This window comes from Grampus griseus, assembly GCF_964374135.1.
Source record: "Grampus griseus genome assembly, chromosome: 19".
Lineage (NCBI taxonomy): Eukaryota > Metazoa > Chordata > Mammalia > Artiodactyla > Delphinidae > Grampus > Grampus griseus.
In genome coordinates, this window is record NC_139013.1 from 31,724,020 (window position 1) to 31,742,276 (window position 18,257).

The 18,257-nt window shown below is 50.1% G+C and overlaps 1 protein-coding gene across 1 annotated transcript in view; it reads right to left on the bottom strand.

Annotated features, from left to right (window-relative positions):
- Nucleotides 1-18,257, bottom strand: part of CNGB1 (cyclic nucleotide gated channel subunit beta 1) — a gene marked incomplete at its 3' end in the record, with an annotated part of 56,533 nt that overhangs the window by 14,848 nt on the left and 23,428 nt on the right. The window contains exons 17-23 of the mRNA XM_082677209.1: nucleotides 10,064-10,478; nucleotides 7,054-7,152; nucleotides 4,834-4,991; nucleotides 3,212-3,367; nucleotides 1,871-2,079; nucleotides 787-837; nucleotides 437-523 (exon numbers count right to left, since the gene is read on the bottom strand). Of these exons, the coding sequence (XP_082533335.1) occupies nucleotides 437-523; nucleotides 787-837; nucleotides 1,871-2,079; nucleotides 3,212-3,367; nucleotides 4,834-4,991; nucleotides 7,054-7,152; nucleotides 10,064-10,478 (1,175 nt within the window). The remainder of the gene's footprint in view (nucleotides 1-436; nucleotides 524-786; nucleotides 838-1,870; nucleotides 2,080-3,211; nucleotides 3,368-4,833; nucleotides 4,992-7,053; nucleotides 7,153-10,063; nucleotides 10,479-18,257) is intronic.

Genomic DNA, 18,257 nt, shown 5'->3' on the forward strand with positions numbered 1-18,257 from the left:
AAGCCTCTGCTTCTCCATCTTTTAGATGAAGACCATCATAAAGCAGAAGTCTCTCTGTTGAATCTCTATAGTAACTGAAAGCATAGACAGTGGAAACAGGCTGCCTGGGTTCAAATCCAGACTCTACTCCTTCCTACCTGTGTGACCTTGGGCAAGTTACTTAACCTCTCTGTGCCTCAGGCATCTCATTTGTGAAATTCTGGTACTAACAACACTCATCTCATGCTGTTGAGAAGTAGGCACTTGTAAAGCCTCCAGAACAATATGTAACACACAGCACAAATAAGAAGCGCTAACAATTGTAAGGAATTTCCCATCTCCCCTCGGGGCCACCCTTCCCAGATGCCTCCTGCTCCCCAGTGCTGCTCAGGCCAGACATTAAGCTGCCACTGCAGGTGCAGAGCACGGAGGAGCTGAAGGCCTTGGATGGTCTTACCTTCAAACAGCGGGGCAAGCGCAGGAGGGGATTCACACCGAATTTCAAGTAGAGAAAGTCCAAGGGCAAGAGGCAGAGCATATCCATCTGAAATCCCAGCAGGACACCACAGTGCATAAAATAGTATATAACTCCCAGGGTTGTGGGCTGGGGTGAGTGGCAGGGGTCTCCACCTTTCCTCCACCTGGAAAGGTGAGGCCAGAATGCCCCTGGAGGGGCTAAAATTAGGGCAGGAGGCATCCTACCAACGAGCTCCAGCCCGTGCTGGTCCTGGCAGGAACCACGTCACGTTGGCCCCAAAGCAGCCAAGGACCCCAGAGACACCACCTCCCAAGATCCCTGGCACACACCTTAAAGCGCTGAGATTTCAGATAATTGTTGCGCATCTCCTTTTTGTCTGTCTGGAATAAAATGGAATACTGACTGTGAAATGGCCTGAGAGCTTAATCCCTGACCCCACGGGAGCAGCGATGGAAATCCCCGCACAACCTCCACCTTCCTATTGAAGTAACAGCCCCATGGATGTGTAGCGGAAGGGACCAGCAGAGCTTCGATGAAAGCCTCACAGTCTACAGATAGGGAGGGTCGAGCTCCTGGGGGAGGCATGGTGGGTGAGGGGGGAAGTTGTCCAAGGGCACTCAGCTCAATTCCAACTTCCTGGATGGAAAGCAGGGACATTGAGCTTATTCTCTCTTACCTGGACCATTTGTAACCTTATTCACTGAGGAGCTGGCCACTGCTCTGATCAGATCAGGAAAGAGGTTGCTCAGGGAGTTCTCTTTCCTCTAAATTGTTTTAGAGGGTCAAACTCAACTTGTCTGCACACAGTGGAGCAGGCTCTGCCAGCATGGGATTTTGAAAAGTGACATGCACAGGGAGATGGGAACTCTGCCAAGTCACAATCAGGACTTAGGTTTTCTCCCTAATAAGTGCACCAGAACACAGGCTCCCAAACTGGTCTGGGTAGTGCGGCAGGAAATGTTGATTGTCAGCAGATACCTGTGCTGAGCATTCTGCATACATCACCTCCATAGATCCTCACAGCAATGGTATGAGGTGGGAGCGATTACTATCCCCATTTTATAGATGAGGAAACTGAGGCTCCAAGAGGTGATACAGTTGTCCTGGTTGAGCCGAGATTTGAACCAGGTCTGCCTGTTCTAAAGGTCAATCTCTAGGCCACTTCTTCATCTCTCATTGCCTCAGGTGGTCCAGGAACCATTTCACCCATGAGCAAGACTTGATGTGTGTAATTTGAACGTATCAAAGATGTGTGAAACAAGCAATGACGCTGTTGAATAAGCATGGGTGGACGTCCTGAGATTTCCTTGTTCATTAGCTTCTGGTCCCTCCCAGCGTCAGGGGTCAGCCCCACGAATGCTCTGGCTGCAGGGTCTGCTCCCAGCCACCCCCCCACACCTGTCTGTGACTCACAATGATGTCCCCGCCTCTGACAAACTGCAGACGCAGCTGGAACACGGTGATGTCCAGGAGGTAGATGAGGTCACACAGGTAATCCACCAGCAGCCAGAGGTGGATGTTGTCCGGCATCTGGTAGGGGAAGGCCCAGCGCACGGGAATCAGCCAACAGTTCCAGTTCCAGGCCAGCACCACGAAGAACAGCCACACGATGTACATCAGGTCTGCAGGGGTGGGAGGGGCCAGGAAAATGCTAGAACGTCAGCCAGAGAAGGGCTCCTCGCCACGGGATGAGGGTGGGACTTTCTGCTCCCCACTTGTCTGTCTGTACTTTCCTACAAGCCCTATATGCGGCCCTTCTGTAATTTCGGGGGTGGGGCATGTAAAACTATCTTTGATATAAAAATAAATCACGGCTAGGCCCTAACAAATTGAGTACTCTGAGTAGGGGATATGGGATATGGGGTCATTACTAGTTAATAGACAGTTAACCAGAAAACACTTCTGCTCTCATTCTTGTTGAATTTTTTCCAAAAATGTATTTCCTGCCTTTGTAAATACACAACAGTAAATAATGCATAGAAGATGGACAGATGGATACACAGATGGACAAGTGCATGGATGGATGGATGGATACTGTAGGTCACCTGGGCATTTTATCATTTATTTTTGTTTTTAATTTTTTTGACCATGCTGGGCAGCGTGTGGGATCTTAGTTCCCCGACCGGCGATCAAACCCATGCCCCCTGTAGGAGAAGCACAGAGTCCTAACCACTGGACCACCAGGGAATTCCCTCCACCTGGGCATTTTAAAGGACCAATGGACACCAGGGTTGAAGTCCTGCCCCCCAAGTGACTTCTTATGTGTCCTTAAGAAAGTCCCTCTCTGGCACCTGTTCTGTCCTCCTCAGAGAAGTCATAAGGAGAAGTCAGAGAAAAAAGGCAGGGCGCTCCTTTGTAAACTGTGAAGTGCTGTGCACATATGAAGTGTCGTTATTCCTGAAGAATACAAAATGGGCTAAAAGGCAAGTGAGAGGGACTTCACTTTAGATGTTGGAAGAACTTTTCCCCTTTTCTGCTCAGAGCAGCAGCTCTGGGAAGGAGCCAGGAAGAGCAGAGTAGAAAAAAGACTTGGCCAAGAGTCAGGAGTCCTGAGTCTGCCACTGACTAGTTGTGTCTTTAGGCCAGTTAACTTCTCTGTACCTTAGTTTGCTTGTCTGTTAAGATGGGTATGATCTTATGGTCCTAGTTCAGGGACTTTGTTTGGGGCCCGCCCTTGCACTGCCCCCACCCCCTCCCATTCTCCTGCCCTCTCATGTGACATGTGGCAACGCCCACCGCCTTCCCAGGACTCACTGGTCGTCGGGTCGATGCTCTGGGGAAACTGGTACTTCTTCCAGGGGCGGCGTTTGAACTTGCAGCAGAGCATTTCACAATAGTGTTCCTCCTCCACCTGCCCCGATTCAGCTGGCTTCACATCCAGGGCCGGCTCTGGGGCTTTCTTGGCTGGGGCTATGGGATGACACTGTGACCCTCTGACCCAGCCCTGAGGCTCGGGTAGAGGATGCAAAGAGAAGGCTCGCAGGACTTCCCTGGTGGCGCAGTGGTTAAGAATCCACCTGCCAGTGCAGGGGACACGGGTTCGAGCCCCGGTCCGGGAAGATCCCACACACTGCGGAGCAACTAAGCCTGTGTGCCACAACTACTGAAGCCCGCGAACCACAACTACTGAAGCCCGTGCGCCACAACTACTGAAACCCATGCACCTGGAGCCCGTGCTCCGCAACAAGAGAAGTCACCGTAATGAGAAGCCCGCACACTGCAACGGAGGGTAGCCCCTGCTACCTACCTACCCCTACCCCTACCCTAGAGAAAGCCCGCACGCAGCAACAAAGACCCAACATAGCCAAAAATTAATTAATTAATGAAAACACAAAAAAGAGAAGGCTCCCAACTGCAGACTCTGGAACTGAAGCTGAGGGGACCCTGGCACCATCCCATAACCTGCTACAAGCTCTGGGTGCTCTCCTGCAGCAAACCACAAAGATCTTCCTTAATAGCAACCTGGGCACCTGCTCCGAACTCTTACAGCTACCAGTCTGGGACCGCTTCTCAGGAACTGACTAAAATGAGGTGTTTCTGGGCAAGCCGGATGTTTCAGTTGAGTGTGTGCTTGTGTGTCTGTGCTTGCACCCCTTGGTTTCTCTGGACGGCTAGGGGCATTGGTACCCAGAACTTCCACCACCCAGGGCCAGAAATCAGGAAAACATTGTTCTAGGTTTTTCAGAGCAGAAATCTCAGCTGTCTCATCTCTAAAACAAGACACCAGATGGGATCACAGTTTTCCTGTGCATCTATGGTGATGTTGTTGGTGACCTAGAAATTGGTTCTTACAGGTTTAATATGGCTATGTTTCCAGCTTTAGGAGTATGAAGTCAGGCTCTGCTAGGTCCACTGTTGGCACCATGAGTTCTAAGGCACAACCCTCCTTTGAAAAGACCTAGAAAACCTCCCTGGCAAGACAGCATGGTTCTTATTTCCTCCTGGCACTTTGAAAGCAGGAAACTTTCAGGTAACCCCATAAGAATATTGCAGTGGAGGCCTCTGAAAAATAAGACTGTGTAGTTCCAGAGTGGGTTATGGACACCATCTAAGTGCAAGACCATGAGATACATCCCAGGGTGGACCACCTGCCCGCCAGCGGGAAAGGGGCAGGGGGTCAACAAGGGAACTTGCCCTGTGGGAGGGAGAGCCAAGTACAACTGGATCACTGGTCAGAACTTTGACATTCTTTCCTCCCCTGGACACGTAGCTAAACCTGTACATAAAGGACCTCAAATTCCAGAGAATGGAGATCTGGGCTTCTCTCAAGCACCCCAACCGTTTCCTTGGGGCCACCTTCCCCAAGAATTGACAGGGGCCTTAAGGGGCCCCACCCCACCCCTGGTCAGGTGGCCCAGCCCCAGCTCTGGACTCACAGGGCTTGGGGCTCTCTTCATCAGAGGTGGCATCAGGGTCGATGAGCTTCTCCTTCACCTTCTCCGTCCGCTCCTTGAAAAGCTTCACCAGCTCCTGGAGCCGGTTGTTGATGAGGGCACTGGTCTGGCTGTCTGTGGAGGCTGCGCGGTCCTGGTCACTGAGGGAACACCACCCAGAGCTGAGCGGGCTGCGTGGGGAGGGACCCCTGCGCCACCGGGCAAGAGCTGAATCTATATCCCACCTGGCCTTAGGGGGTAAATCCTGGCCCAGTCTTCTTCTGACATCAAAACATTAAACCCACCTTAATATCTCCTGGGAGGAAAAACACCCGGGTGCCCAGCTTTCAGAAAATGTACCACGAATGCTCTGATTCAGATGGGCAATTCCAAAAACACTCGGATTCCACTTGTGATTCAGGGGGAAACTCTGGAACTCAGTTCAGGGCTGTTAGTCTCAGTTTGGGGTTCACATGAGATACAGGACAGATCAGAGAGGGGACAGGGGCTACTTTTTTAGGCTTAGGAAATAACTGATGGAAAAAACAGTGCAGGGAATTCCCTGGCTGTCTGGTGGTTAGGACTCTGTGCTCTCACTGCCGAGGGCCCAGGTTCGATCCCTGGTCAGGGAACTAAGATCCTAGAAGCTGCACAGCGCAGCCTAAATAAATAAATAAATCTTAAAAACAGTGCAGATACATTACATATTCTTTTAGTTTATAGGAATTTAAACTGCATGAACTTGCAGCAAGGGAGAGACAGACACAGACAGAGAGAATGAATGAGAGTCTTCCGCTCAGCGTGTGTCAAGAGCCCTGGGTGAGTTGAGACGGGCGGCCGTGTGAACCAGCCTATGTTCTATGTTCTCCTCTGAGTAGCCTGTGATCTTCTTGCTGAGCTGAGGGTAACACTAATGTTTACAGATCTACTGTTTTTTTTCATACATTGAGGCACTGAAACTCAAGCCAACTACTCTTCTTGTGTCAGTTGAGGGAGCTAGCTGGAGAAAATCAGTGGGGGGGTCATAATGAGAGATAGTGCTGGGGGGCAGAGGAGACACGAGCTGCTCACCCACACCCACTCCCTCCTGCAGGGAGGGGTCACCACGCAGCCAGCGACTACATTGCCCAGGTGTGGCCGTGCGAGCTCTCACGGGTGGACATGCTAGTGCAATTCCGGGCCTCCTTGTGGAAGAGCGTCCTGGCACTCCCCCTTTCTAGTGGTGACCAGCAGGGTCTTGAAAGCCACACAAAGGTGGCAGAGCCACTGTTGGCTGGGGCCCTAAATGACTGCAGGGGGCAGAGCCTTCCACTGACCTGAAACACACCACCAGTGACACAACTGTGACATATGAGACGTCTTCTTCCTTAAGCCACTGAATCACTGAGGTCTATTTGTTATAGCCTCTTAACCTACTCAGGTAATACATGGGGTTCCATGCTGACCACCTTAAGAGTTTTCAAAGGTAGTTTTTATTATTATACCTGATTTCTGGCTTATTTTCTGATAGTAAACCCTACCCCTACCCCTACCCTACTGCATAAGATGTGACTCCACTGTATGCTAAAATGGATCACTGGACTATACGTGAGGTTTGGGTTTTTTCCTGCTTCTTTTGCTTTTCTGAACTTTCCACAATACTGTTAAGCATAAACTCCACAAAATTATGGACAGAAAAAAGGACTGGAAGGAAAGTATATTGTCTCCTAAGGTCACTCCAGAAGCAATGGCTGGAGAGGAGGTGAGGATCCCAGGCCAGAGCCCAGGGCTGGGGTATTCACTGTCACCAGCCTACGTAGACTCTTCAGGAAAACACCTCCCACTGGCCCAGCCCTTGTGACACTTCGATGTCAGAGACACAGGTCCCGATGCCCTCGTAGTTGCCTCTAAACATTGTTCCACAGACCAGTTGCATCAGAATCACCTGGGGAGCTTATAAAGATGTGGATTCCCCAGGGCCCACTCTCTGTGGTTCTGGACACAGCTGGGCCCAGAGCTTGAGCCCATTCTGCTGACCAGATTTTTCAGAATTTCTGGGCTGGTCAGAAGCAGCCTGGGCAGGAGACCCGGCCCTCTCTTACTGCCGGGAAGCCACGGGCACAGTCTGCCTTGGGGTGGAAGGTTCTAAAAACATCCATTCTCCCCTCAACTCACCTCCCTTTGCTTGCCCATCCCCACCCAGACTTCTGGTTCCCTGAGACCCCAGAGGTGGCCCCCACTTACTCAGTGCCCTGCGGGCTGGTGGGGTCCGAACAAGCGACCACGGGCGATACAGCCGGTGACAGCTCTTCAGCCTCATCATCTTGGGAGCACAGCCTCTTCCTGCAAGAGCACAGACATGGAAGGGAGGGGCCTTCAGGGAGGCAGGGGCCGCGAGGGGGTGAACCAACTTTGAGCCCTGCAGATCACCCAGAGCGAATCCTGGGGGGGAGGTGGGGACAGAGGATGGTGCTGCCAAAGGGTCCTCGCTTGCCTGCAGGGAAACAAAAAAGAGAAGAGGGGACACATCCAACCTCTGGATCTCGGTCTCTGCATCCATTCAATGGCCTAGCATAAAAGTAACAGCACTGACTTGGGATCGGGCAAACCCGAATTTGCACCCCAGCCCTGCTTCTTCCCAGTGTGTGACCTTGGCAAGTTACTCAAACCCTCTGAGCTGCCTCAGTTTTCCCCCTCTATAAAATGGGACTAAACCTACCCAATTCAGTGAGGTGCTTGTCCCTCAGTCGGGTCTCAGTTTAAACATCCTTCTCCCTTCCACCTCCCAGTCTGAGGGCACTGCCCTTCCCAGTCCACCCCGTCCCCTTCTCCATCACACCACCCTTCCAGGTACTGAGAAGGTGTGAGGGCTCACATTCCATCTTATTAACTCTCCTGGAAGCTCAGCTTCTCTCCCTTTGCAGATGTGCCCCTGGCTGGAAAAGCTGACACCCACGGGCCATGAAGTCTGTTTTCCAGCTCATGGTGTGACCTGGGGAAAGCCCATGCCCTCCTGGAGTTCCCGCTTCCCTATCTGAAGAATGAAGGCTAAATTATGTCCAGGTCCCCATCATTCAGTCCAAGTCTGCCACAGAGTGCTGCATTTGGAATCACTGGTGTCTCAGCTGCTGGTGTCTAGATTTGAATCCACTTGGTACTCTTCCCATACTCAACCACTGTGACTCAGGACTCCATCATTAGGGCTCGTAAAGGGATACAGTCAGAGGGATGTGCAGCACTTGCTTTATTCCACAAGGCTCTGAAACCACCCTATTACCTTCCGCCAACTCGCCTAGAATGGCAAAACTCATGGGTTCACCTCTTTTACGCTCTAATTAAAAGGATGCCTGCAAACAAGAAGACTGGGGCAAAAATCTCACAACTGGGACTTAAACTCAGGCCTCTTGCTCCCAGCCCAGTGCCCTCTCCGGGCCTGGAGAGAATCAAGAGTGTGGAACTAAATCAGCAGCTATGCTCCTCCAGCACCGCCCAGTGCCTGGCCCTGTGCTGAGCACCTCACATACAGTAGCTTGTTGAATTTTCATAATCCTCGTAGACAGGGGATGTTCGGGATTCACTCCAAACCACAGCATTGCACTGTGAGAAGGGCCTTGCCCGTGTGCCCCTCTGTTTTGGTGGCTTTTCTGTTCCCATCAGTTGCCCCCAGTGCTCATTCCATCCCGGGCCACAGGCAGCTGCACTGGCCTCTCATGTCAGGCATCAGAATTCCCTCTTGGCGCCAAGCTCAGGCTGAGGCGTCCCAGTTTCTCACAGTCACATTCTCCTTAGCACTCTCTGGAAAAACCTTGTGTGATTACTTGTTCATTGTCTATCTCGGCCCCACTGGAATGTCAGCTCCAAGAGGGCAGGCCCCTCTCAGGCTTCTCCCTGATGCAACCACTGCACCTAGAGCAGAGCCTGGCACGTAAAGATGTTCAGTAAATGTTTGCAAATGAATGAATGAATGATAATAAGAGGAGCCTCACAGACCCAGCTCATAAGCAAAAGGCAGGAGGCTTTGATTCTTGTCCCAAGTGATCTTAGTCCCCTCCCTCCTCCCGAATATCCACCTCTAACCCAGCCTGTACAGTTTCCCTACCCTTATAAAGGGAACAGAGGGCGGTAGACCAGATGTCTACAATTATGGTGGTGCCCTGTCTTCTGCTCTCTGTACTTTGTGCATGATTCAGTGAATTAAACGTGAGGACTGATGTGTCTGTGAGCTGTGTTCCAAGGCTGGGTGAGATCATGACTCTTTTCTCCACATCAAAATCCAGGAGCCTTCTGTTTGCTACGTCCAACCATCTCTGTTTTGGCAGTCTTCTGACCTCAGCTGAGAAATTACTCAAGGGTTCATGGATAAAAGCAAGAATTAATCAAGAAAAAAGAACCATCCCTCAATCTAGCCAGCAAAGGAGATGCACTGGCAGCTCCCCTTTAGCTTAATTGACCATTCACACAGCACTGCACTGCACTTCACAGACTACCTACAGCTCTCTGCAGGCCCTCTCTCAGTTACCTGGCTCAGATTGTCCAAAACCAACTCTAACCATGCAGCAACTAACCTATCTCGAGGGGCACAAAAACACACGCAACCCTGACCAGAAAACCCACTCTCGAGAAAGGAGCCCAAGGACAGAGGGCAGAAGACCAAAGAGATATTTGTAGCACCACTGTGGACAGTATTCAACCACAGAGGATTGTTATGTCTATCCTGGCACACGGAGCTGGAGGATGTCAACACAGCATCACAATGAGTGTTAAGGAGACAGACTAGCAATACGGAAAAGGGCTCAATAAATAAGATGTGGTCTCAAATGAGATATGATCCAATCACTCCTTCAACTAAAACCACTCAAAAGCATGGGCCCACGGACAAGGTATGGAAGAGAAGGCAGAAAAATAAAAGTACCACCTAGAGTGGTGGGGTTAGGGATGGTTATTATATCTAGTGTTCTTTGGTATGTCCATTGTATTATTTAACAATAAAATTAGCCCTGTCACATTTTTTACCCCCTTCAAATGTACAATTGAGGGTATTCTGGACAGGGCTCCCTCAGAGAGCTCTTTCTATAGAGCCTGAAGCCAGAAATTAGGAGAACGGAAAATGGTGGGGCCATAGTCCCAGCGCTGACAGCAACTTGCTGAGTGACTTGGGCCAGCTTCTTCCCCTCTCTGGCCCCAGTGTCCTCAAATGCCAAATGCACAGGTGGCACTGTGCTATGAAAAGCCCAAGAGAAGCATAAAAGGTGACCTGAGGCTCCCTGTGGCTGATCCTGGGACCCCGAGTGTGCCGCATTTGGCAGGAGACGGGGGCAGCGGCACGGGAGAGGGTGGATTCTCCTCCTCGTTGAGGGGCTGGCTGTCGGCATCAGCGTCTTCCACCTGCACTTCCGGGGGCTCTTCCGTGGGAGAGGGTGGATTCTCCTCCTCGTTGAGGGGCTGGCTGTCAGCATCAGCGTCTTCCACCTGCACTTCCGGGGGCTCTTCCGTGGGAGAGGGTGGATTCTTCTCCTCGTTGAGGGGCTGGCTGTCAGTATCAGCGTCTTCCACCTGCACTTCCGGGGGCTCTTCCGTGGGAGAGGGTGGATTCTCCTCCTCGTTGAGGGGCTGGCTGTCAGCATCAGCGTCTTCCACCTGCAATTCTGGGTGCTCTTCCGTGGCAGGTACTGGGGAGAGGAAGGAGGCACAGTGTCAGAGAGAAGCCAGGTCCCAGGGCCTTGCTGTGTTCTACAGGGAAGCCACAGAAAGCGTGTGTGGAGGGGCCTCTGGAAGCCTTGCCTCCCAACAGGGCCCACAGGAGAGATCCATGCAGCGGGCACAACGATGCAGAGCCCAGGGCCCTCTGACAGCCACGCCCATGCCAGCCACTAACCCAGGAGCCACAGAAGAAGCCACGATGCCACAGAAGCCACAGGAGCTCCTGGACACAGCCTGGAGCCCAGCTCTCTAAAACCCAGCCTGGTTTCCCTGGGCCTGGAGGAGCATCAAGGCCCTGGAGTGGGTGATGGGGGTGCATCACTCAGATAGAGCACGGGGAGCCTGGGGGTGCCACGTCCTAGGGCCTCGCCTGGTGCGGCCTGGCTCAGCTGCTTCCCCTCTCTGGGCCTCAGTTTCCCCATCCCAAGGTAGGAGTGACAAGGCTTTCCCAGGCCTGTGGGGGCATGAGACACGGGGCTAAAGGGCCTCACACTCTTTTTATATTTGATTTACCATGTTGTGTCAATCTCTGCTGTACAGCAAAATGACTCAGTTATACACATATCAATATTCCTTTTTTTAATATTCTTTTCTATTATGGTTTGTCACAGGATATTGGATATAGTTCCCTGTGCTCTACAGTAGGACCTTGTTGTTTATCCATCCTATGTATAATAGTTTACCTCTGCTAATCCCAAACTCCCAGTCCTTCCCTCCCCACCCCCTCCCCTTTGGCAACCACCAGTCTGCTTTCTATGTCTGAGTCTGTTTCTGTCTTGTAGATAGGTTCATTTGTGCCATATTTAGATTCCACATGTAAGTGGTATCATATGGTATTTGTCTTTCTCTTTCTGACTTACTTCACTTGGTGTGATAATCTCTAGTTGCATCCATGTTGCTGCAAATGGCCTTATTTCATTCTTTTTTATGGCTGAGTAGTATTCCATTGTATATATGCACCACATCTTCTTTATCCATTCTTCTGTCAATGGACATGTAGGTTGTTTTCATATCTTGGCTATTGTGAATAGTGCTGCTATGAACATAGGTGTGCATGTGTCTTTCTGAATTATATTGTTGTCTGGGTATATGCCTAGGAGTGGGATTGCTGGATCATATGGCAACTCTAGTTCTAGTTTTCTGAGGAACCTCCATACTGTTCTCCATAGTGGCTGCACCAATTTACATTCCCACCAACAGTATAGGAGGGTTCCCTTTTCTCCACACCCTCTCCAGCATCTGTTATTTGTAGACTTTTTAATGATAGCCATTCTGACCAGTGTGAGGTGGTACTTCAATGCAGTTTTGATTTGCATTTCTCTAATAATTAGTGATGTTGAGCATCTTTTCATGTGTCTGTTGGCCGCCTCTATGCCTTCTTTGGAGAAATGTCTATTAACGTCTTCTGCCCATTTTTCAATTGGGTTGTTTTGTTATTGTGTTGAGTTGTATGAGCTGTTTGTATATTTTGGAGATTAAGCCCTTGTCTGTCACATCATTTGCAAATATTTTCTCCCATTCCCTAGGTTGTCTTTTTTTTGTTTTTGTTTTTAATGGTTTCCTTTGCTGTGCAAAAGCTTGAAAGCTTGATTAGGTCCCATTTGTTTATTTTTGCTTTTATTTCTATTGCCTTGGGAGACTGACCTAGGAAAACATTGGTACTATTTATGTCAGAGAATGTTTTGCCTATGTTCTCTTCTTGGAGTTTTATGGTGTCATGTGTTATGTTTGAGTCTTTAAGCCATTTTGAGTTTATTGTTGTGTATGCTATGAGGGTGTGTTCTACTTCATTGATTTACATGCAGCTGTCCAACTTTCCCAGCACCACTTTCTGAAGAGACTGTCTTTTCCCCATTTTATATTCTTGCCTCCTTTGTCAAAGATTAATTGACTGTAGGTGTGTGGGTTTATTTCTGGGTTCTCTATTCTGTTCCATTGATCCGTATGTATGTTTTTGTACCAGTACGATGCTGTTTTGATTACGGTAGCTTTGTAGTATTGTCTGAAGTCTGGGAGAGTTATGCCTCCTGCTTTGCTTTTTTTCCTCAGGATTGCTTTGGCAATTCTGGGTCTTTTATGGTTCCATATAAATTTTTTGATTATTTGTTCTAGTTCTGTGAAAAACGTCTTGGGTATTTTGATGGGGATCATATTGAATCTGTAGATTGCTTTGGGTAGTATTGTCGTTTTAACAATATTAATTCTTCCAATCCAAGAGCATGGGATATCTTTCCATTTCTTTGAATCCTCTTTAATTTCCTTTATTAATGTTTCATAGTTTTCAGTGTATAAGTCTTTCACCTCCTTGGTCAGGTTTATTCCTAGGTATTTTATTTTTTCTGGTGCTGTTTTAAAAGGTATTCTTTTTTTACATTCCCTTTCTGATATATCATTGTTAGTGTAAAGAAATGCAACCGATTTTTGAATGTTTATCCTGTATCCTGCTACTTTGCTGAACTCATTTATTAGATCTAGTGGTTTTTGCATGGAGTCCTTAGGATTTTCTATATATAGTATCATGTTTTTGCATAGAGTGACAATTTTACCTCTTCAGGGCCTCACAGGAGAGAGACACGGTGCAGCGGGGACTTCCCCCTGCTTCCCTGAAGACCTTGAGAGAGGTGAGCTGGAGGTGGGCTAGGGGCGTGGAGGCAGCCAGGACAAGGGCAGCTTCTCAAAAATGCTCAGGGCCCTGGGGTGCCCCCAGCATGGCCCCCAGGCAGCAAAAAAAACACCCTGGTCTCAGCATCCATGAAGCTGTCTCACGGAACCTGGGAAGGAGAAGGTGGTCCCCTTACCCCCTGCCTCGCCCTGCACAAGACCCTATGAACTCAATCACTCCCAGGGGAGGGCGGGGAACTCCTAAGCCTGATGTTTCATTTCCTGCCAGCTTGGCAGAGCAGAAACTCAAAGTAGAAATTATATTCGTTTATATTATACTGATTTATAGAATAAGAATACTATAATTCCGAATATAAAGAATATCTTATGCTTAAATTGGTTTAGAGAATAACAATATTTACTGTTAAGCACTTCCTATATGCCTGCTAGGCATTAATTTCACTAAACTCTAAGCGCTTTATATATATAAACTCCTTCATCGTTCCCGGCCACTCTATGAGGTCCCTGTTACCATTGTCCCCATTTTGTGGAGAAGGAAACCGAAGCACAGAGAGATTAAGAAACTTTCAGCAGAGCCCAGATTTGGACCCAGGCAGCCTGGCTCCAGAGCTGAAACTCTTCTCCCATCCTGAGGTTGGTGACCAACATACGTAGAGGCCTCTGTCAAAATGAAACCTTGGGGGCTTCCCTGGTGGCGCAGTGGTTGAGAGTCCGCCTGCCGATGCAGGGGACACGGGTTCATGCCCCGCTCCGGGAAGATCCCACATGCCGCGGAGCGGCTGGGCCCGTGAGCCATGGCCGCTGAGCCTGCGCAACCGGAGCCTGTGCTCCGCAACGGAGAGGCCACAGCAGTGAGAGGCCCGCATACCGCAAAAAAAAAAATTAAAAAATAAAAAAATTAAAAAAAAAGAAACCTCGGCTGAGAGGTGCCAAGCAGCACCACTGAAATGGGAATAATGTTCTCACTACATGCTGTCACCGCCTTGTCTGCAGCATCTAAGATCATCGTGTGTCCTACTGTTTAGATTGGGCGTAGGTAGAAACCATATATAAGACCCGCAAACTATCACCGAAGGACCTTGCTCTTGATCCTAGATAGTAAATGTTTTAGAACCAAGTCTGGGGAAGAAGGCCTTGATTTACATCTCTCTATTCATCTGTGTTGTAAATTCGACCACTACCGTGGCCAATACCAAGCCTTATAGAAATCCCTGTTTTTTAAATCTTTTAATTATCTGAAAGATTTTTTTGACTGACAATATTTTCTATTTCTCTACTTGTTTTATTTTTAATGGCTAATAGAGTCATTTTATAAATAGTCTGTATTAATGACTATTTAAACAGTGCTGCAGTAAACATCCTTGCCTATTCATCAGTAAATAAAATAAAATCATCATGTGTCAATGACAGCCGGTTCCACCCACTGTCCCAATGTGTCACTGGGACTATTTCTCAAAGTGTGGGGCTCCCAGGGACCAGAGAAGGCACACGATGACTTTAGATGGCATAGCCAAGGCAAAGGATGACAGAACGGAACCATTTCTCCCTGTCCGGTTCTGTCTGGATCCTGAGAAGGCAGAGAGAAAGCCTCAGGTTAGTGCTGCTATGGCCTTAACACCTCTCTGACACGTCTGAATGCCCCTTTGCAGCTGGGAGAGCAGACTCAGCTATGAGCCTTCAGCAGGCCACGCACCTCACTAGAAACTACCGACTCTGCATTGTTCTCCATACCTCTGTGGTTATTTCTGTTTATGCCTTCTCTATATTTATGGCAGGCCATGCTGGTTTTCCATTTGAATTATAATGTAAAGCTTCCTGTTTAAATACACTCAATTACATGAAAAAAGTGAATCCACTGAAAGAAAGATGGTAAGTAAATAAACGCAGAGTTGGTACAGAGTGCACAAAACTCGAGCCGCGATATAAGGGTAGAGGGCGTGGAAGACCCTTTGGAGTGAGGAGATTTAGGTCCTACCCGGAACACTGAGCCTGGCGTGCCATCCCCTGTCATGGGGTTGATCACGTGCCACCTTGCCCCAACTCTGTGCCCACCCCAGGCCAGGAGGAGGGAGAGGACGAGAGTGGATCTCTTCTTGTGAAATGTTCAGCTCGACCTGCCTGTGAATCTCAGAGGCAAACTTGCCCAGTGTAATCCAAAAACAAAGAAACAAATTAAAGGGAAAATGGCAGGTCTGGTTTGAGTCAAGGCAGAAAGTGACAGGGGTTAGCCCAGAGGCACCAGTATGTCCCCCAGCACTTTCCGAAGGCCACTGCGGGGATCTTGTCACAATTAAATGGATCCAGACAGGCTCTCTCTCTGCACTGGCCCCTGAGGACGCCTCCTCTGGGTCTGCCTGTCAGCACCTGGGGGCCTCCCCTTTCCTGAAAGGGAATTTGCTGAGCAGATAACAACAGTCCTCAGAAAGTCTAGCTCCCAGCCAACTCTCAAGGTCGGTAGATTCTGTCTGCAACGGACCTCCACATTCCTCTTCTGGTTCATTCCCCTCTGATTATTCTCTTCCCCCACCCAGCTCCCTGCCCCAAGCCTCTTGGCCTGGAGATCTGAGTGACTTGTTTAAACTCGGGTATGAGTGACTACCTGTATAAAAATTGATGATCTGCAAAAAGCCGTGTTTAACCCAAAGAAATGAATTGCTCATTGTGGAATTTTAGGCACAGAGAGAAGGGGACTAATACCCTTCAAGTCACCACAAAGCAAGATGAAGGCACTGGTCAGCAGAGGAAGAAGGGGTGGTGTTCCATGAGCCCAAATAGTGGTCCCACGCCAAGACCATGGCACCCATGCAGGAAACAGCCCAAGCCATGCAGAAGCACACCACAGACACCAGCGCGCTGGGTGGTCAATTTCACGCTACCTAGGCGACCGATGGAGCTCCTGGTCTCCTTGGCGAAGCTGGAGTTGGACAAGGCTGTCCTCCGGGAGATGAGGACAGGGGTGCGGGTGATCGGGGGGTGGTGACTGGGCACATTGGGGAGGTGCTCCACCAGGTTTGGGGGAGTAAGCCCAGGGGTCACTTGGCCAGGTGGCTGGTCCTGGACCAGGCGATTCAGCTCCACGTCCCGGCCTGGTTTAGCCATGGTGCTAGGGGCAGGGGATCTCAGGCAGAGGCGGGACCCTGGGGACTGCAATGAGGAGCACAGAGTTGGGAGAGGCAGGGTAGGTGGGGCTCTTCCCCACCAGCGCCACCACAGACCAGCCCGGTGCCCACCTGCGCTCGCAGCAGCTGCACCCAAAGTCTGGAGCGTCACCCTTGTCCCTGGAGTTCAGTGTCAAGAGCATCACCAGTCATGCGGCTCGTCCACCCAACAGCTCTGAGAGCCAGCCCTGAGCGCCCCAGTTCTGGAGCTTTCTCTGCTAACCAACCATCGTAGCATTTCATACTTTAGACTCAAAGAAATTAGAATCAGAGAACCCAGAACCCCTCAGGCTTAGGCTCACAGACTCAAACGTTCTTAGCCTGGTAGGATTTTCCATCCCAAAGAAATCCTGGAGCTCAATTAATTTCACTTCCAACCAGAAGCAATAACTTTTCCTAGGTCCCTGTTTCCCCAAATGGGCTGCCTATTGGAATCGCCTGGGGAGGTCTGGAAATGCCTGATGCGTGGGCCCATCCCCAGAGATTCTGATTTAATGGTCTGGGGTGAGGACTGGCCCCAAGATTTTTTTTTTTTTTTTTTTTTTTTGCGGTACTCGGGCCTCTCACTGTTGTGGCCACTCCCGTCGCTGAGCACAGGCTCCGGACGCGCAGGCTCAGCGGCCATGGCTCACGGGCCCAGCCGCTCCGCGGCATGTGGGATCTTCCCGGACTGGGGCACGAACCCGTGTCCCCTGCATCGGCAGGCGGACTCTCAACCACTGCGCCACCAGGGAAGCCCTGGCCCCAGGATTTTTAAATCTCCCCAGATGATTCCAATGTGCAGTCATGATTGAGAACAAGGGCTCAAGGCCATTGCCTCTCAAACACAAATGCGCAGAGAAATCACCAGGGATCTTGTTAACAGTGCAGATTCTGGTTCAGCAGGTCTGGGATGGGGCCTGGGATTCTGCATTTCTAACCAGCTCCCAGGTGACACCAAAGCTGCTGGTTCAAGAGCCATACTTTCGAGTGGCGGCAGACAAAGGGCTGTGTTTCAGTGTTTCTCAAAGTGTGGTTCCCAGGCCACCTGCTTCCAAATGACCTGGGGAAGGGGGTGGAACCAGCCCCACGGAACCTGAGTCTGCAACCGGGTGATCCTGGTCTTGTTCATCCGTGTGGGGTGCAGACTTAGTAGGTTTCTGGCAGATTTGGGTTAAAGTTAACAGAGGATTTTTTCAAAGATCAGGTGGGGGGCAGGCTCAGGACACCTGGGGTTAAGACACGCGGGTCCAGTCCCATTTCCACCAATGGCTGCCTGGGACACAAACGTCATTGTCGTGGTCCCCATTATGGTCTCTTCTTTCAGTTCCAGTGATGCATTGTCACCCCCACTCTGCCCAACAACCCAGTGAGGTAGGTACTGTTATAGCCTCTTTCTTGATTTGGGAGCCACAGTTAAGAGAGGTCACAGAAGAGTGAGGAAGAGGGAGGAGCCAATAGTGAAATGCAGGTCTGTGTCCTTGACCACTGAGCCAAATGCTGCCCACATGGAGCCTCAGTTTTCTCATCTGTAAAATGGTCTGTCTGCCTCAAAGGGCAGGTGGAGCACCACCGTGTCTTGAGGCCTGTGGAAGTTTGCGAGGCCAGGGCTCAGTGTCCAGACATCCTCACTCCCCTAGGCTCTGTCCCCACCATCCCTGAAGTTCTCAGGATTAGGGGTGGGAGTGACAAATAATCAAATTGTGCTGGGGATCTTAGCAGTAAGGAAAAGCTCAGAGGACACAGAGTCTAGGACACAGCCTTAGCGAGCTCTGGCCCCAGTTTTCACTCAGGTACGTTACATTTGAGCCAAATGCTCGCTGGGCAGTAACCTAGAGAGCTGTGTTCCCAGTGAGGGGGGTGGCAGGAGGGGCTGGCTGGGAGTATGGTTTCCCCAGGCCTCTTGGGGTCCAGGGGGGGGCCTCAGTGCAATTCCCCTGGGGCCTTTGAAATACATCATCAGGCTCTGACAAAGTGGCCCTAAGATGC